Here is a 20,617-nt window from a genome sequence, read left to right on the forward strand (position 1 = left end):
TTGGATCTGGTGTGTCTGGTGGATTAGCTCCTGGTAAATTTATCAGAGCTGTATTTTGGGGCCGTATTGGCCAGGCATTTATGAGTGATTACTAGTGTTCGCAGTGAAATTCTGTCTCGCCTGATTGCGGAGACATGGCTAGATCTGGGGATATTTAAGGCTGATCTGAGCGCATTATTCTGCAGCACTTGAAGTTTCTTTAGGTCACGTGTAAACTAGGCCTTTGTGCTTTTAAGTACTGCTTTTTAACTCGGCGACCATGTTAATTATGGTGTTCACAAAGTACCCTTTGTTGTATTGTATATCGCGTCTTATTGGAGACTGGGTGGTAAAAAAGCTCCAAAAAACACTTAAATTGATAATGATCTTGAGACTCCAAAAACAGACAAGCGCCAAATAGGTTGTGTTGCACAATACTATTTATTGCATAGTATGGAGTTTTGTAGCTCTTGTAATGGTGCCTTTTAAATGATGACACGTTTCGGCCGTTTGCCTTTCTCAAGTGGCTACTTGCTATGGATCTGGTGGTCGACCAGATCAAAAGCTGCTGAAAGGTCGAGCAACAATGGGATGGCGATCTTGCCTTTATCCTTTAACTCATCCATTTGGATTTTTAAATCAAGGAGGCAGTTTCATTACCATGTCTAGGTCTGAATCCGGATTGACGCTAGCCTAAGAGGTTATTGTCTCCTAAGTGTTTTTCTATCAGGAGGTATGCCGCTCTATCAATGATTTTTAAGAGGAACGGAACTGTAGTTATGGGTCTGTAGTTAGTTGGGTGTTCAGATCTAAATTAGGTTTTTTTGTGCAAAGGCATGACCCAGACATCCTTAAGATTATCAGGGACTATGCCAGATTTGAATGAAGCATTAAACAAGGAGGTGATCCTTTGTTCCTTCCTTTATAGCCGTAGCTGGGCAGATATCCTCTTGATATCTAGAGGGCTTTTAACTGGCTATGATATTTTCTACCTCTTGAGTGGTAACTGGTGCAAATTGGAATGGTTGACACAATATGGGCTGTGGGTTGTTGAAGTTAGTGTTCAGCTCCAAGCTGTGCTTTTTTGCCTATATTTTGGTAGGCAGCAAAGCTATTTTGCCAAGTAGGGCTTTTTGGATATTGGTACACCAAGAGTCTCCAATTCCCTAAGGATGGTGAAGTGCTCTTTTGAGCCTGATTTGGAATTTTGTATTCTTGCGTTATAAGTCTCCCTTTCAGTGTTTAATATGGCTGCTTAGTAGTGGGCGGCGGCCAGTGTGAAATGATCTTTATTGTAGGCAGAAGGTTTTTTTCCCAGTTGTTTTCGGTAGTTCTTTTAGTTCTACACAAGGCTTTTAAGTCAGCAGTAAACCACTTGTTTAGACGGGCTATTGGTTTAGGTTTTCTTAATTTTAAAGGGGCAATTTTGTTGAAGGCCTGCAGTAAGGTATGGTTGTACAAATCCGCGAGTATTGAAGGGTCCTTAACAAGGCTCCTGGATGGATTGGTAATTGGCTGTAGTAGGGGTCGAAGAGATTGTCCGTTGTAATGTTGCGGTCATTTCTCTTTGAGATCTGCGGTGTTAGGACGGCCTTTGGGATAGGGCACAGACTGTCCAGTATGGTAAAGGAAATGCAGTGGTGGTCAGACCATGGGCACAGAGAATTGGCAAGTATAGAGGTGGAGCAATTCAGGTCTGCTATCCAATCCAAAGTTCTTCCTTTGACCGAGTTGCACCGCGAACACAGTGTTCAAAGCCTAGCTGGGCGATGGTGTTATGTACCGCAATTGCATTGATGTTTTTCATGTTGTGAAGACCTAAGTTGAAATCCCCAAGCAATACAATTTGGAAGCTTAGTTTGGTGTTACAAGGGAGGAGGAATGTGAGGTCTTCCTCGAAAGATAAGGTCCCGGGGGCCTGTATATAAGATTGAGCAGAAGAGTCCTAGAGGCGGACAGTGGGATTTAACTGAGAGGAGTTTGCTGGAGGGGAAACCTACTTTGGCGAGTTCTCAGATGCCCAGTTGAGTTTTTGCAATGAAAGCCACTCCACCGCCTCTGCCAGAATCTCTGTCTGCTCTGATAATGGTGTAGTCATCCCGGATTGCTGGGGACAGGGAAGGCCCTGATGCTCTGTGTAACCAAGTTTCGGTCATCGTCAGTAAGTCTAGATGGTTGGTAGATATAAGATCCGAGATGTCAAGCGCATGAGCAATAAGAGATCTTGTGTTACGAGGGCTTCTTTGATGGTGGGTGCGCCAGCGGTGGGATTTGCAGTACCTAAAGTATTTTTTCTGAGCGCAGAATGTTTGTAGGCAGGGTTGGTCAAAGCGACTGTAATGGCGGTGGTGGTATTGTGAGGTTTGCACTTAGAGGGTCGAGGGTTATGCAGGTTAAGACTGTTAACATATTTGAAGCGGGAACATAGGTATAGCACTCCTGGCACTAAGTGGGCAAGGTAAATTGGGCTAAGGTGGAGATGCGTAGCGAGCGATTCATTGTGCTGGCGTCAAAGGGCAGTGGTCAGTATAGGCCATAGTAGATGTATAATTAGTCAATGGTGTGTAAGGCATGAGAGGGCAGAAACCTAGTGGGCATTAATGAGTTGAAGAGGGGTAGGAGAGTAGACATTGTTAGGGTTACTTTCCGTAGGGTAGCCATGAGTGACAATAGATAGTAAGCAAGGCTAAACTCATGGTTGCTTAATCTCCAGTCACTACACATGCCGATCGAAGATGGGGGGCTCAAGTTTTTGCTGATAGGCACAGGGGATTAAGGGCTAAGGCAGCGCTGCATTGATGAGGAGTAGATCAACAAGAGGGCTGTTGTGAATTCAGTTAAGATGTGTGGTGTGCTGCAACATGGCGCAGGTACAATCAGTAAATAACAAGTGACTAGAGGGGGAGGGGGCTAAGGGTACGCGCCATACTCTGGATTAGGTGCCGTGAGATAGAGCAGCTACATGTGCATGCTATGGGCACAGTTGAAGTGGTGCAACAGACAGTAAGTTATATGAGCAAGGCACAACAATCCGAGATACAGCTGGTTAATGCAGCAACATATGCGTGATGCGGGCACAGCTGAAGTGGTGCAACAGACCCTGTAAGTAATATGAGCAAGGCACAACAATCCGAGATACATCTGGATAATGCGGCTACATGTGCATGATGAAACGCAATATCAGAATTGTCAAAGAGTAATAGTTAGACAAAGGACGTGTGCGTTAATCAGAGTAGAAAGAGTGAAAGGGCACTGTTGCCCTCCAAGCCTATAGGAGCAGGATCGGAACATGTTGCTATGCAACCAAATATAAACAAAATGCACCAATCACAGCGGTGGCCATCTTAAGGTTTAAATTACCTCCAGCAGTGATCCACAGAGTCAAAGCTCCACGTGGGTGGAAGGCTCGATACCAGGCCAGGTAGGCCTAGGCAGTACAAGACTTACCTCTGTGGTATTACGTGGTCCTAGCATCAAGGGGACCCGAGGTAGGAGGGAACGTCTTACAGTGGCAAGTGCCTACCGGCTCTCCCACTGCTCCCGTTACCTGTAGCGTGTCAGGACTGCATCACCGGTTCTTCCTCGGGAGATGGGCTAACTCGTGTTGCTGAAGTGCTTTCTGCTTCCTTCACTCTGCTTCATCCTTGAAGCTCCATGGAGACTCAGGCCACACAACTCCGGTGGAGTTGCAGGACCACCCGGTCAACCTCCCAGACGTCATGCCACCGCTGGCTTGAATCTCACGCTTCCACTGCAGTGCTCCGACGACCATTCCTGGGTGTCCCCGCCAACAATTTGGCATTCTTTGCAGCTTTGTGTTCCCAGGTTCGAACTTCCCGGGCTAGACTGGCTTCACGCCGGGAGCTCCAGGGGAAAGGAATACTCCCCCCCTCCCCCACCCTCCAGGTCTTTTTCACATTAAATCTAATTCAAAATCCTAAGGGTATGAATCTTCCTTGGGACTCACCTACTCACAAAACACCTGGTATACTCTCCTGCCTGGTCTCTCTGCAGTTCTCCACAGCTCCATCTTTGAACTCCTGCGTTACTGAAGTGAGCCGCTTGGAGACAATCAACTTTCTCCAACAGCTAGACCGCTCACTTTGGTCTAGCAGAGCGATCTTTTCAGTTGCTCTCTTCCTTGTGTCAGTCTGTTACTAATGTAACTACGTGAGTTCTATGATTAAGCGTTGGAGAATATGGAGGGCTACTGCCACATTATGGCACAAGAGCTTGAGGTACTAAAAGGGGTGTCCCTAAAAGGGAATGGGGGAATACCATGTCTCACCCAATGATGTCACTCCACCCCCTGTGAGTCACCTCCCCCATGTAGTTCTCCCTCAAATAGCCACCACCAGGGTCAGGATCAGGTAGTGGCTGCCGTCCCCTGGCCACATGAAAAGCTAGCTCTGGGTAAGGAGTGATGACATCATCAGATTCATCACAAGGCACAATTGTAGAAAGTTCAAAAGTTCAGAGGAAGTCTTATGTATCAAGTAAGTAACTTCTTTCTTGGGAAAAGGGTCAGGTACTTCAGAGTAGTTTCCCTCTAGGCTCACAGGAGTTACGCCTGGGCGAACATGTACGGGCAAACTCTCAGACAGACAAATCAGTACTCCCGCAATACAGGCGCAGCAATTCAGCTCTAGGTAAGCTCTACCAAGTCTTAGGAGTGAAAAAGAAGTTGCAGCACGATGCCCCAAAGATACAGCAGCAGCAGCAGACTCCGTCAACAGATTCTAGGTCAGGCAGACAAAAGAAGGGACACTGGAGTGGATCTCGCAGCAGCAGTCAAGTGAAGAGGCACCAGCAACTGATTCTGCTGGGTACTGTGATTTTGGTGCCTTTTGGGAAGCACCAGTGGTGAACGATTGCCGCCCGCCTGATTTGCCTCAATTTCTCGGTCCAGCACTCTGGTGAGGACATTTCAAGGAGTGGAACCTTGCCTCTGGAGGCCAGATGGAGTGCACCAAAGTTTCCAGAGGATTCGATCTTCAGTAGAGGATGCACTGCAGGGTGCTGGTGGTTTGCAGCCCATGAAGAACACAGCTCATCTTGGGCTGGCTCTAAATGCATGTCATCTCAAGACGCTTGGAAGAAGGGGTTGAGCAGCAGCGGTTACTCAGAGGGCTTCTCCGGTCATCTGGAGGTAGCTGCAGACATCTTACCCTCTTCGATTCTTCTGTTCCAAGGTTCGGCCTGTCTTCATCCTCAGGATCCATGCCTTTTATCAAGGAACCCATCCAATCAGCATCCATGCATAGGGAGAATTCTCAGAAATTAGCTGATTCCTTTCTACCTTTTAGAGACCCCCAGCTCTTTTGCTGGACTTTAGATTTTTATACTGGAGAGAGTGTGACCTTTTTCCCATCTCTCATGTATTTTACTTTGATTTGAACACTGTTTCTTTTGGTTTTGGAGTCTGACAAAATCCATAGGCATAGTTTTACATTGCGACACAGCACCTTCAATGCAGTGGCACAGGGAAGTCTTTCAGATTTTCCAAAGGTTTAAATACCTTCTCTTGGTTAAACTACTGTTTTCAAGAGCAGTAAAGTGAAATTGACTTCACTTACCTTTTGTAATTTTGTATACCCAGCACACACCATCTTCTCTAGAGTGCTGGAAGGGTTGCTTAGTATCCCCTTTGTCTACTTTCCCATTTAACATATTTATGTTACCCTTTCTACAATTAATGGCTGGTGGCAGTGGTTTACTTTTTCCTACCATTGTGTGTTTTTACCGCAGACTGAATCCTCAGCTGCATTATTGCACCCATGGGTGCCCATTTTGTCAAAATGGCCCAGTCTTCTTTTTTCGCCATTTCTTGTTGTAAAGGTCCTTCTTGAGATTTACTCTGCGCGCCAAACCATATTTGGTCACTTTGTTCGTTTTGTCTTTGGTGGGGTTCACTGTTGAAGCCCGGCTTCAGCCTGTCTGCCAGTGCAGGAAGCGAGGGAGGTGCCCAAAACACCCTGTGCTTAGTCTCCATGGTTACAGGAATGCACACAAAAGTGATTGGCCAGCAGGCTGTCCTTGGAGGACAGCCACCCTGCTCTGTGAGTGACAGCTAGGCTGTGAATGAATGGGAGAGACTGGCATAAAAGGCAAGGTCTTTTGCAAGGAAGGCATTGTCGACCACTGGACGAAGGAATCCGAAGAAGAACTTGAAAGAGAAGCTTGCTGCAACTCCTGTACCGTTGGTGTGTCTGGTAAAGCCCTGATGCAGTGCTGAAGCTCCCAATTCGCCTCAACTAGAGTAGCCCTGCAAAGGATGACTGTTCACCTTGGGTTGGTGGGACGAATCGACCCCAAAATGAACTCTACTGGATATCCTCTCCCTGCTGGCTGTACTTCCATTGCTGCTACAGGAAGCGAGTGCTAGGGGACAGGAACACCAGAATCGAGTGCATCGTTTTGAAGCTGGACCCGAGCTCCAGAAATATCCTCTGGACTCGCTCGAAAGCAGTGCTGACCAATCCTGAGCCACCTCAGAGTGCTGGACCCAAGAAGCTAGGAAAGTCTGCAAGGTGTCGAAGACCCACGGTGGTGCTATTCGCGAGAAGCTAAAACTGCAAAGTGCTGCTGATCTGAACTTTGTGTTACGCTAACCTGGTATCCACAGGGGCGCCACCCAGCCCTTGTTGGATGATTTGCACTCTCGAACCCTCTCCCGGTCCCTTGGTAATGCCTCTGGTTAAAGATGGGTCTTAATATTGTAAAAGGTGGATTCTCCGTCCTGCTCCTCGTGGCAGGGGCGTGTAGATGTGGGGGCGAGCAGCGACCAAGTTCCTTCACTGGTGCAAGCCCCCCTGTGGGAATCCAGGCCTGCTGCGACTCCGTAGGTTTGCTGCTTTACAGTCTTTATGTGCAGTTCTTATGTTCTTCTTAGTTCGAATAATAATGTCTTGCTTCTTTCCCTTTAGGTATGGAAAGTTATTTTGGTTTTGTTATGCAGTTTGAATGAGCATGGGCCGGTAGGCGAAAGCATGGTGTGCGCAATGCTGTCCGGTGAGTAATGCGCGATGCACGGCGCTATTTTGCCTTTTATATTGCTAACCTGTGTCTTTCCTCTCCTTGCAGGTTGCGATATTCCTCGCTGAGCGCCGTAATGTTCCAGCAATGATACTGACCAGGAGAGGACTACCCAATTGTGTGGCTTTCTTCATTCGGGAGAAAACGTGAGTAAACGCTTACTAATGCTGTCTTTCTTTCTCTTCTTTCCAGGTTATGGTATTCCAGGATGCATGCGGTGCCGGATGATGGAGTTCGTACCTTCAGATGAGTGGAACTGAAGTCAGCTATGGATTGAAGACAGGATACTGTTCCAGGTAAGTTTCGTCTCTCTGCAGGTCCTTGGTTTCAGGTAAGCTGGCATCAAAGAACTGGACACGTTGGGCTTTACGCTGCCCACAGCAGAATAACGCAAAGCATGTTCTGCTGTTTGGGTGTGGTTTAAATAGTCTCAGGTAAAGTAGTCCAGGTAAAATAGTTCCAGGCCTGCCACACCCAAAGTAGTCCGGTTAAAGTAGTCCCAGTCCTGCCACACCCATAAAACTAGACTGCATAGCTCAGTTCCTTGTACCTGAGCAATGTGTGTGCCTCCATGTTGGCTGAACCCCCCCCCCCACCCTCCAAGTTAAATAGTCCCAAGTAAATAGTCCCATTCTAATGTTGGTCTTCATGATGGTTATGAGCCTGGCGCCAAAGGCGCCAGGACTGACTCCAAGAGTGTCTTGGATGAGGTTTTAAGGCCTTTGACCTGGCACTAACTGGAAGGCTGACTTGCCAGTGAGGGCCAGGGGCAAGGATCATGACACTTTGCCCATTGCTGCAGCTGACCTGCGAATCATACTGCAGGAGTCCCCCAGACGTCCTCCCTCTTGTCCCCACGACTGAGGCCCAGAAAAACAGGATTTGCAGACCTACACAGGAACAGAATCCAGCTGGAACCAATTTCTTCAGACCTAATGTACTGTGAACTAATGGGTACTGTGAACTCTTGTGTAGCTTGCTTGCTCTCAGTTGACACTTGCATTTGCTGACTTTTGCAGAGTTGCTTGTAGCTTTGGCCATCACAAGCCACCCAGATTGTGGTCCAACAGGGATTTCATTTTCTACAAAACTATAACATTGTGCAAGACTTTTTACTTGCCTTCTAGAAGTGCCTCAGCTCCTCTAGACTTTTCTCAGTTGAAATTGACGGACCTGGCTCCCTGAAGACTCTAACCTCTGACTTTGTGTTTTGGTCTGTCCCTCCAAAAAGTCATACATTCTTTACTTGTATAGCTGGGAAAGGGTTATTCTACATTACGTTTGAGGGGAGGGGAAATTCAAAAGTGCTTAGCTGTTTGAGAAACGTTTTAACCATTGTTTCCTTCTTTGACATTAAACTCCGTATTGCTTTAAGTGTACCAGTGATATATCAATGTTCACAGTGTCTTAACTATTGCAGTCACCTCAGGGTGTAGGAGGTGTCCGAGTGCCATCCCCAAAAGGTATCTACTGATTTATTGAAACGGAGAGTGTGTATTTTGAAGTATATTTAAGTGTTACATATTTGCGCCCTCCTAAAGAAGGCTTATTAAACTATTTAAATTAATACATTATTTAATCAAGAAACCTTGAGTACAAGTGTTATTTGGAGTTTCGTCACTGTGAAACTCTATCTTGCAACTCTACAACCCTCTTGAGATGGGCCTGGCTGCTCGGTCACTCTACCAACTTCTGTAGTACAGAGTTATACCAAATGTTGGGTTACTGTTAGGTGGAGTTTGTATGCAGTACCCTTTGGGACGACTACACACAACTAGGACTACAGGTGCAAGCAAACCAACCTTTGGATTAAGTCTACTATACAGTTTTGGTAGCCAGGCTTATCTCAAGAGGGGAATGTGAGCAGTAATTATGTTACACAGAGGTCTACAATCACAAGTGTTCAAATAAACTCTTACACTCAAGGTTTCTTTGATAATTCCTTATTAAATGTATTGATCTGTCAGTCGCAAAACATTCATAAGAAGGAGACAATTATATAAACACACAAATATACTTCAATACTTTTTCAGAATACTTTTCAAGAGGAGTAAAAGGCAACGGTTATCAGAACATAACAAGATTACAATTATTCTTAGACAGTGTAGATATTTTGAGTTCACCAGAAGAGTCAATTCAATTTAACAGGCTAGGCCAAAGTCAATGGGCTAAAGTCTTGGATAGGATTAAGCGGTTCTGGTAGTTCAACGGAAAATTCTCTGCACAAGTTATTAGAAGTTGTTTGTAAAAAGAAGAATCATGTTGGATCACAAGCTGATTAGGCCTGCGAGTTGCTAAGTTTTCAAGCACTTTCACCGCAAGAGGTAAGTACTCTCAGTCTGATTTCACAGTACCTTACAATGAAGATAAAAGGAGGCAGCAGATGACTTATGTTCCTGGCAGTTCCTGCAGATCTCGCTGTTCCTCTGCCTCAGTCATGGGGACAAGAGGGAGGACGTCGAGGGACTCCTGCACTGCACTGGGACTGGTCAAAACATGGCAACTGGCAAACTCTGTTTCCGGTAGCTGTAAGTAAAGCACACAAACTGGTGTCCCTCTCCCTGGTTATTCGGTTTCCTGCAGCACTCTGAGGAAAATACAACCAGCTCCGAGATTGGTATCCAGGTAGCTTACTGTCGAGTTGATTGGTCCCACCAACGCAAAGGAAGAAGTCGTCCTTGCAGGGCTTCTCCGTCGAGATGAACTTGGCAATTTGGACCTGCAGCAGCGCTTCACCGGGCAAACCAACGGCCCAGGAGTTGCAGCAGCCGTCCTCTTCCAGCTCGTCTTTTTATTCTTTCGTTCCAGTGGTTGAATCTGCCTTCCAAGCCAAGAGACTTGCCTTTTATTCCGTTCTCTCCCATTCATTCCAGCCTATTTGCCACTCACCCAGCAGGGTGGCTGTCCTTGCCGGACAGTCAGCCAGCCAATCACCAGAGAGTGCATTTGGATCTCACAGGAGACCAAGCAAACAGAGTTTCGGGCACCTCCCTCACTTCCTGCCCACCCCAGACACTCGGGCGCCAGAGGCTATCTTCACTCCTGAAGCCCGCCAAAGGCGATGGAACAAAGGGACTATCTTTGGTGCGCAGAGACAAACTCTGTTTTTACAGAGAGGCTCAGACGCCATCTTGAAAAACATGGCTCCCGCGATTTAACGTTACCGGAGCTATGAATAGTTTGCGGACGGGAAAAATCATGGTAGTTCATTGTAAAACCACTGCCAACAGCCATTCTGAGTGGAAAAGGTAGCATTTGACTGCCACATGAGTTTCTAGACACATCTGTTTAAACTCCATAACCAAAGAAATAAACACAGAAAACCAACAAAATTAAAAAGTTAAAAGTCCCAAAGTTTAGCAAAAGAGCTGGAGGGCTCTAAGGTGGGAGGAATTGGCACATTTATGCGAATTCTCCATAACAGTTACCTAGGAGGACAGGCTGGTGCAGTCTTCCACATGGTTATTGCATACAATCTTGCCTAACAATGCAACATTCATCTCTGGGTGGTGGCTGCCCTTTCAGGACAGCCAGCCCCCCAGTTGAAACTGGTTCCAGGAAGGCGCACCAAAAGACAAAGAACAGCAGAGTTTTGGACTCCTCCCACGTTTCCTGTACTCACAGACGCGCTGGAGCCTTGCTGGGCTTCACAAAGGATTCCCGCCGAAGACGAACGTCAAACAAGGACCTCCACCCACCCAGCACTGCAGAAGGACATAGAAGTAACAACAAAAGAGAAATGGCGAAAGAAGAATATAACCATCATTTTGGGTCAATGGTGACCCTTCTGTGCACTACCGCGGCTGTGAGTACAGCCTGGAAGTAAAAAGTGCTAAAAAGTAGGTAGGATAAAAACACTGCCACCAGTCATTTGAATTTGCCTGTAACAGTACCCAAAAAGTTACAGGAGCAGTGAGAAAGCGGATAAAGTGCAACCCCTCAGCACTCCACATAAGGTGGGGTGTGTTAATCTCACAATATAAAAGTTAGGCAGGATACTAAATATCCCCCTGGCCTTATGAACATAGGCGCACTCAAGGAAAATAACAGAAAACAAAAAAGGGAAGGCCAGAGGCTCCGAGCCACACTGCGCGGAGAGCTGTGTGTAGAAAAAGGTCAATGACATGTCCCATAGAACTTGGAGGAAAGCATTTCTCCAAGAAAGGTACAAAAAGAAATACAAAGTATCCCAAAAGATATGGTAAAATAATGAGAGTGTGGGAAAAAAAAAGGTTTCCACTCACTCAGGAGAACAGACCAAAACAGTCCAGCAGAATGCTCTGGGTGACTCACATGGAGTACATTATCCATACAAATGAGAATCTACCCTAACACTTCCCATTATTCTAGGCAATGGCGATTTACCACTAAATGTTCTTCCACTTCCGGGGTGTCTTGCTTCTGCTGAGGCTCCTTTTGAGGTTCGTTTTCCGATTGATTCTCTTCGCCATCTTGTCCAGCTTCTTCAAACTCATCCTCGCCCTGATTGTTAGGATCATCAGCGGGGTTGACATCTTCTGGAGCTGGTTTCTGTTGGGAGATATATTTAACTATCAGTATTCAAAATACATCCCATTGAAATTGCAATATTTTACTGGCAGATATTGGGGTGAGTTTATAACCCCCTATGCTCACGAAAGTGTCCATCTTTGACAAGCATGCTTTTAAATCAAGGAGCAGAAACCTGCTCATGCACCATTAGGCATCTCAAATGAACAACTAGACCACATTCTTAAAATGTGTGTGAATGCAAGGGGAGAACTTAATTTTGATAGTTAAAGCTACATGTTTAAAAGGTAGGATCACATTTCAGTATTAGGCTACTGTGACGATCCTCCAGATGAAGTCACTTCTCCTCAGAGGGGAGCCCCTCTCCATGAGGCTACGGTATTGAGGCCATTAACCGATAGTCCCCCCTAGGGGTGGTAAAATGCAGTAGGATCTCATGGGGAGGGACTGTTAGGCAAGATTGGATGAAGTAACCCTGTGGGAGACTACACCAGCCTTGTCCTCTTGGTAATAGGTAACCCACCTATTGGTATAGGTCTGTACTACACAAGTTGGGAGAGTGACTGAGCAGTCAGACTTATCTCAAGAGGGGTAAATGTGAGCTGTGGAGATGTAACAAAGATTCTCAATTACAAGTATACAAATAACACTTATACTCAAGGTTTTCTAGTAAAATCATTATTTATGTAACAGTCCGTTTTAAATACACCTTCTTTAAAAAGGGCAATATGCAACAATAAAAATACACCTCATAACACTTCCTCAGATTTAAGATAAGTAAGTAGATATCCTTTTGGGATGCCTCACACACACTTCCTACACCTTGGGGTGTCTTCAATTACTAGGATAAGGTTTGGCATTAATATATCACTTTTGGTACTTAATACAATTCTGAGGTTTTGAAAAAGGAAGAGCTTAGGGAAGGAAAAAGGTTAACAGGTTCACAGAACATGTGAATACTTTTCAGTCCCCCAATATAGTCTAGTTTAGACCTTTTCGAGCAATACAAGTTAAACTTATGCACAATTTGGGGTTGAATGCCCGAAGCGGAAATGTTCGAGGGAGAAAAGACCGAAAGATAATTCTTTCAAATAATCGTCTGTCTTTTCTCCCATGAACATTACTGATGTGCCCAAATCCCTACCCATATCCCCTCCCACACTCTTCCCACATCCCGCCACACCCCCACCCCCAACTTATCTTGGATTCTGTCTCGCTGTGTCCCTGCAACGCCTGTTCCCTTTCACTTCCGTGATCGTGTGCCGGCACTGCAGGGTACTTTCCTTTTTTTTCTTCTTCAGGTCAACTGCGGGGAGTGTCACCCACAACCCCCGCTCACTCTACTGCATAGTAGAGTGAGCGGGGTGTTGCGAGAGACACCCCTGCAGCCTTTTTTTTTTCTTGCCTGCGGGACAGCTGCGTGAGACACTCCCGCAGGCCCTTTTTATGTTTTACTTAACAAAAGTCAAACTTTTGGTAGGTAGAACTTTTGGTGGTACCTATTTTCGAACTTTTAGATGGGTAGGTCATTTGGATTCAGTCTTTTTGCCAACCTATGAGGCACAGTTAGAACCACCAACGTCAATGGGTCAGAAGAGTCTGCAGGGAGCCAGGACAGCCAAAGTCAATTTAAACAATGTCTAGAGAGATGAGGCACTTCTTTAGATAGCGCAAAGTCTTACACAATGTTTTTAGAGAGCTTGTAGTAAAAAGAATGACTAAGTCTTGTGAAGGGCATGGTTGGAATCAATACTGCAAAAAGCAGCTACTGCAAGTCTCCAGTGAGAACAATCAAGCTACAGACACAAGCGGTAAGTATCCCTTAGTCACGTTAAGTACCCCTTAGTCAAGACATTACCTTAGGTTTGAAGAAGAGGATCCAGCTGGCTTCTGTTCTAGTTGCAGTCTTGCAGATCCTGAATTCCTGGGCCTCAGTCGTGGGGACAAGAGGGAGGACGTCTGGAGGACTCCTGCACTGCAGTTTGAAGGTCGTCGGCGGCTATGGGCTCTTTTCAAATCATCAGAACTTCACGGTTTCAGCTACCGGCCAATAGCACCACCACGGTTCTTGAACACTTGACGGCCTTCCCTTGCTTCCGGGGTCCAGCACTCTGTTGAGGTGGCTCAGACTTGGGTCGTCCTGCTTCGGTTGAGTCCTCAGGATCTTCCTGGAGCTCGGCCTGGCTTAGACGATGCACTCGATTCTGGGTTTCCTGACCCCTGGCACTCGGCTCCAGCAGCAGCAAAGAAGTACAGCCAGCAGGGAGAGGACTTCCAGCAAAGTTCGTCTTGGGGTCAGTTGGTCCCACCAACCCAAGGTAAGAAGTTGTCCGTTCCGGGCTTCTGTTAGTTTGTTTATTTAATATAGCGCAAACCAAACCCGCAGGTAGCTGGGCGCAAACATTACAAGGTTACTTGAGAACTCTAGTCGATACGAAATTGGAGCTTCAGTAGGGCTTCACTGAACAGTTCAACAATCCAGGGGGGTACAGCAAGCAGAGGCGTTGCTAGGGGGGGGGAGGGGCTGAGGGGGCTATAGCCCCAGGTCTTTTGGTTGTAGCCCCGGATAGAATCTCAGGAGCTACAACCAAAAGTCTAGCTAGCCCCGAGTCCCGCCAGTCCTAGCATTAGTGTAGCCCCTGATCTTTTCCAGACCTAGAAACACCCCCGACAGCAAGCTTTTCTTCCAGTTTTTCATCGGATGTTTCTTCCAGTTGTCAACTCTACCTTCTGTTCAAGAGACCTCGCCTTTTATGCAGGTTTCTCCCATTCATGCACAGCCTACCTGTCCCTCACAACAAAGGGTGGCTGTCCTGCAAGGACAGCCAGCAAGCCAATCAGCACTGGGTGAATTCAGGTATCCAAGGAGACTAATGTCAGGGAGTTTCGGGCTCCTCCCTTGCTTCCTGCCCTGCCAGACACTCTGGAGCCAGAGGCGGGTTTCAGATCTGAAGCCCGCCAAAGGCAAAATTAACAAAAGGGTTAAACCTGGTTTGTCACGCAGAGTAAAACCCAATAAAGATCTCACAAGCAAGAAATTGTGAAAAAAGAAGACCGGGCCATTTTGACAAAATGGGCACCCATGGATGCATTACTGCAGCTGAGGATTCAATCTGCAGTAAAAACGCGCAATGGTAGGAAAATTAAACCACTTCCACCAACCATTAAAAGTCATGAGGGTAACATAAAAATGTTTACATGAGTAAGTAGAAAAAGGGGCTACTAAGCAACCCTGCAGTACTTCCACATAAAATGGGGTGTACTGGATCGACATAGGAAAAACAGTTAAGTAAAGTCAATTCCACTTTACTACTCTTGGGAACAGTAGTTTATGCAAGAGAAGGTATTTAAACCTTATGAGAAATCCAAAGGACTTAGCTGTGACACTGCACTGAAGGTGCAGTGTGTCACAATACAAAAGGTAGATGCGTATGGAGTTTGTCAGTGTTACTCACCGGCCGGCGAGTAAGCGACCAGGATGGTTGTACTGATGTTGCTTGAAGAGCTCGAGATGGAGCCTCCACCTGAGCCTCTTCTCAGTTGAGGGAAATAAGCTATTTTTGATGATATGACTCTCTGCTGCGCTTAATCGCAGACAGAGAGACCAATCACCCAAAAGAGCGGGGAGAACACACCGCCACGGACCCAGCTGAAAGAAAAAGACAAATGGTAAATACTTGGTGAGAGCAAAGACCACCACAAGAAAACCCTCACAAAAGCGGGAAGTACCTGGGTCACCCACTCCCCTTGTAATTGAAAGGAACAAGAATAGAATTTCCCCTGTAAGTATAGAAAAGATATTAGATTCTATTTTGATGTTTTCAGATAGGATATAATAAAAAAGAGTTAAGGAGGTCTTCCCAGAACAGGATATGAAATAACCTAATCAATCCAAGCTAGAAAACAACGGAAGTACAAAAGAATAAACAGGAAGGTTAGTAGGGATGCTATAACCGGGCGGCACGAGGAGCGCACTAGATACGGGTAGGTGCACCTCTCAGCAAAGCGTCCCTGCGTACACTTGAGGAAATAAATCCAAAACAACTGTATGGAGTCGGAATCCACAAAAGGACACTTTAATAGAAGAAGGGTACAGTTCACAGTATACCTAAGGTGAAGTATAGCAGGAGGCTACATAAAATAAGGTAGCCATGTTTCAGTAGCTCAAATGTTCCAAATAGGAATAGTAACAGGAAGAACTCACCCTCGATTTTGAGAGGTTGAAGCTGAGGAGTTGGAGTCAGCTGGGAAGGTGAGGAAAACCAGGTGTAGGCGGTGGTTGGGTAATTCAGGACAGAGGTTTCTGTACTAGAAGGACAATGAAAGGCAATCCAGTAGACAGGCAGCAAGGTCTGGTACACAGGCGGGCTAAAGACAGTACAGAATCAGGATGCAAGCAAATCGCAGACAGGCGATGCGGTTCGGTACACTGGCGGCACAACAAACGAAGTAACAGAATCCAAAAGGCAAACCGTAAAGCAGGCAAAGGTCCGGTACACGGGTAGGCAGAAGAATTGAGAAATCTCAAGGCAGTCCGTAAATGGAAAACAGGAAATGGTACACGGGAGGGCAATGATTAGGAAAGGCACAGAAGACGAAACTTTGGATGCTGGTTGCAACTCTAATCAGAAGCAGCGTCCTTCCCGCTGCACTGCCTAACATTACCCAGGAGGCGGAGCGCCGTAAACCCGACAGAGCTCACGTTCCGCATAGTCGGAACTAAACGCAAAAGGTAGGTTTCCTGGGAGTTGTAGGCAAAGGCTGGGTTGTTGATAATTTTGATGTTGTTCACCCCAATCTCCAGGGCAACCGCCACCAAGAGAAGTAAGGAGCTGAGAAACGTCGGATACTGTGGCGAAGCGTCACGACTTTGGTAGGTGCGACAGTCAGACTCCAAAACCAAAGAAACCCAGAGTCCAAATCAGATACAAAAATACATGAGAGTGCGAGAAAAAGGTGTCACTCACTCCAGGATAAAAATTAAAAGTCCTAAAGTCCAGCAAAAGAGCTGAGGGTCTCGAAGGTTGAAGGGAATTAGCACAAAAATGAGAATTCTCCCTAACAGGGACTTCCCTCCTGGGGACAGGACATGCATCTGGGACAAAGCCCTTTATCCCCAAACGCCACAGGGTAAAAACACCACCCAACCCTTCCTTACTGTTAGGCAAGATTGTATGCAGTACCCTTTGGGTGCACTACAACAACCCTGACCTCCTGGCAATAGAAACCCAACCTTTCGTATAGGTCTGCACTACACAGGTTGGTAGCATGTGGAGCAGCAAGGCTCATCTCGAGAGGGGTCAATGTGAGTTTTAGGGGAGTTACACAGTGACAAGTTTTCAAATAAAGTCTTACACATAAGGTTTCTTCATAAAACAATTATTAATTTATTTATCAGTCAGTTAGAATATGCCTTCTTCAGAAGGGGGCAATACAAAACACCACACAAATATACTTCAATAAATACACAATTATTTATCTAAATCAGCAAATACCCATTTGGGATGAACCACATGCACTACCTACACCTTGAGGTGACTTCAATAGCTAGGGTGCGGTTGACATTAATATATTACTGTTGCATTTAGAATATTCTTAAGAGTAATGTTAAAGAGAAGACCATTCAGAATAAAACAAGTATTCATACAGTTATTCTTAAGTAAGTAAGTACTTTCAATACAACCTCCAAAGCAAAGTCAGTTAACCCTTTCCTGGAAGGAAGGCAAAACAGATAAGCAAGAGTCCTTCAGGGAGCCTATGCCAGCCAATGTTAAGTTAGCAAAAGTCAAGGTGAACTGAAGCACTTCTTGCAGGTAACTAGAAAAGTATTTTCCAATGTTTAAAAAGTCTTGGTAGAATAGAAGAAAATAGTAGGGCCACAAGCTGATTAGGCTTGTGAAGTTAAGAAGCTGTCAGCAAATCTACACATGTAACCAAGCAAGTCTCCAACGAGGACAAGTGGCTACACCACAAGAGGCAAGTTCACTTAGACTTTACAGTACCTTTAGGTTGAAGAAAAAGTGCAGCAGATGACTTCTGTTCCTCTGCAGCTCTCACTGTTCCTGGGCCTCAGTCTTGGGACAAGAGGGAGTACTTCAGGGGACTCAGTCACAGCTCGCAAACCGGCAAAGAAGTGGCTGTTCAGTGTTTTAGCTCCTCGCGTCTACCGCAAATAGCAACACCACGGTTCCCAGCTGTCGAGATGGGCTTTCCTTGCGTCTGGGGTCCCGCACTCTGAGGGGGCTCAGGCTTGGTCAGTCCTGCTTCCTGGGAGTCTGGAGGATCTTCCTGGAGCTTTTGGCCAGCTTAAAAGAAAAACACAAACTGGTGTTCCTCTGCCTGGCTATCCGGTTGCAGCAGTGACTGCAGTAGATACTCGACCAGCTTTGAGAGGATGTCCAGGATGTCCAGGTGGCTTACTTTGGAGTTGGTTGGTCCATCAACTCAAAGGGAGAAGTCATCCTTGCAGGGGCTTCTGTGTCCATACGAAATTGGAGTTTCAGCACAGCAGTAGGGCTTCACTGGGCAAACCAACGGTCTAGGAGTTGCAGTAGGCGTCTTCAAGTTCTTCTTCAGATTCCTTCGTCCAGTGGTCGACTCTGCCTTCCAAGCCAAAAGGCCTTGCCTTTTATGCAGCTTGCTCCCATTCATTCCACCCTAGCCGTCAGTCAACCAGCAGGGTGGCTGTCCTTGCCGGACAGCCAGCTGGCCAATCACCTAAGAGTGCCTTCCTGTCTCCTAGGAGACTAAGCACATGGAGTTTTGAGCACCTCCCTCGCTTCCTGCCCTCCTAGACACCCTGGAGCCAGAGGCGGGTTTCACTCGTGAAGCCTGCCAAAGACCAAACGAACAAAGGGACCAAACCTGGTTTGGCGAGCAGAGTAAATCTCAAGACGGACCATTCCACAAAGAAATGGCAAAAAAAGAAGACCGGGTCATTTTGACAAAAAGGGCACCCCTGGGTGCTTTACTGCAGCTGAAAACGCAGCCCGCGGTAAATGCACACCACAGTAGTTAAAAGTAAACCACTGCCACCAGCCATTCAGTGAAGAAACAGTAACAAAATCGTTACATGAGAAGCTAGGCAAAGGGGATACCAAGTAACCCCTCCAGCACCCTATTGTAAGATAGTGCGTGCTGGGTCTAGAGATTTATAAGTGTAAGCAAAGTCAATTGCACTGCACTTCAACAGTAGTGTATCCAAGAAAAGATATTTAAACCTTTGGGAAATCTGAAATACTTCCCTGTGCCACTGCACTGAAGGTGCTGTGTGACACAATGTAAAAGATGATGCCTATGGAGTTTGTCAGACTCCACAACCAAAAGAAACAGAGTTCACAATCACATTAAAATACATCAGAGTGTGTGACAAAGGGTCTCACTCTCTCCAGGCTAAAAATGCAAGTCCTCAAAATCCAGAAATGTTGCTGGGGGTCTCCAAGATGGAAAGGAATTAGGACAATTCTGAGAATTCTCCCCAACACCTTATGACAGTGAAATCGCTGAGACAGAACAATGGTTCTGTCTCAGTGATTTCTCAGAGTGTCAGAGGCACACTGCTTATTGGACACTGCACTGCTGGCAGTCCACAAACGACAGCCTCTCTAGACATGGGGAGTCTGCTTCCGCTAAACCCAGCACACATCATCACCTAAAATGTCTTATGTGCCATAGGACTCATTTTATGATGGGCCTGTCCACTTCAGAGTGAGTGGAGCTCTTTCTGTTTCTTTGGTATCAGACAGGAGCGTCCGAGCCTTCCTCTCTGGACTCTGGATGCGTATAGCACGATGCATCCCATGCTGCAGAGTCCCTTACTTTAACACACAGCATGTACCGTGACTGCATCATTTACCAAACGACTGCTTACATGGGACCCGCATTCCTTGCCCTTCCCATGTAGCGCACAGATTATCAGCGCCACAGGATCGCCATCAACTAAGATCGCTGACTCCCTCACCATGTATATGACGTCATCACTTGGTGAGAGACCAGCGGACCGGAACTGGTCTCGGCCGTTCCAACAGTTGCAGTGCGGAGGACTGGGGCTATATTGACAAAAATGGCACCCATGGGTACGCAGCCTGCGGTAAAATCCCATAATGGTAGCAAAAAGTAAAGCACTACCACCAGCCATTCAGTGAGGAAAAGTTAACTTAAAAATGTTACCTGAGAAGCTAGACAAAGGGGATCCCAAGTAACCCGTCCAGCACCCTATTTTAAGATAGTGTGTGCTGGGTCTAGAAAGTTACAAATTAAAGTAAAGTCAATTTCATTTTACTGCTCTGGGAAACAGTAGTTTATCCAAGAGAAGGTATTTAAACCTTTGGGAAATCTGAAAGACTTCCCTGTCTCAATGCGCTGAAGGTGCTGTGTCACACAATTTAAAAGATGATGCCTACGGAGTTTGTCCGACTCCACAACCAAAAAGAAACCGTGTAAAAAAAAAAAACACATTAAAATACATCAGTGGGAAAAAGGATCTCACTTTCTCCAGGTTAAAAGTCCTCAAAATCCAGCAAAGTTGCTGGGGGTCTCCAAGGTAAAGGGAATTAGCACATTTCTGAGAATTCTCCCAACACGTACCTATGGTAAAGTTTGAGAAGATGTGTTACTGTAATGCGTCAAACAGTCTTACTACCTTAGGTACTGGGACAAAGAAGAAACCAAGAATGCTATCGTCGAGCATGAAGAGTGTTCGACCAGCCTTTGTCAATCAAACTGACGTTACGCTGGGGCAGTCCCAGCTACTTAAGCTAAACAGTAAAGAAAGAAGGAAGGACAGGCAGAGCAACATCCACAAGAAGCCGGCGAGTTGGAAACTGGGCGATCGAAGGCAGCATCAAAGCAGCAGTGTGGAGTGATGAGAAAAAATCCCTTATGCCATTAGTGCCTGCAGAACATTTATAGCAACTGAAATACCAGCAGCAAGAGCAAAATGCCTTATGTACCTGTCCATCTTTACAACCAGAGGAAGATTCCAAAGGAGAACAGCAACATTGCGATGGTTGTCCAAGGAAAGCACCTCAACAGTCGGCAGAGAGTCGAAAACCTTGAAGCTGAGAGTTAGTGTGGTGGTGGCGTGTTAGGGGAG

The 20,617-nt window shown here is 46.2% G+C and overlaps 1 protein-coding gene across 5 annotated transcripts in view; it reads right to left on the minus strand.

The window, feature by feature from the left end:
- Positions 1–20,617, minus strand: part of GOLIM4 (golgi integral membrane protein 4) — a 508,200-nt gene that overhangs the window by 107,321 nt on the left and 380,262 nt on the right. For all 5 annotated transcript variants that reach the window (XM_069618504.1, XM_069618501.1, XM_069618500.1 and 2 more), the window contains one exon: positions 11,380–11,544. In XM_069618504.1, the coding sequence (XP_069474605.1) occupies positions 11,380–11,544 (165 nt within the window). The remainder of the gene's footprint in view (positions 1–11,379; positions 11,545–20,617) is intronic.

Source organism: Ambystoma mexicanum, chromosome 10 (genome assembly GCF_040938575.1).
Source record: "Ambystoma mexicanum isolate Mex_15411 chromosome 10, UKY_AmexF1_1, whole genome shotgun sequence".
NCBI lineage: Eukaryota > Metazoa > Chordata > Amphibia > Caudata > Ambystomatidae > Ambystoma > Ambystoma mexicanum.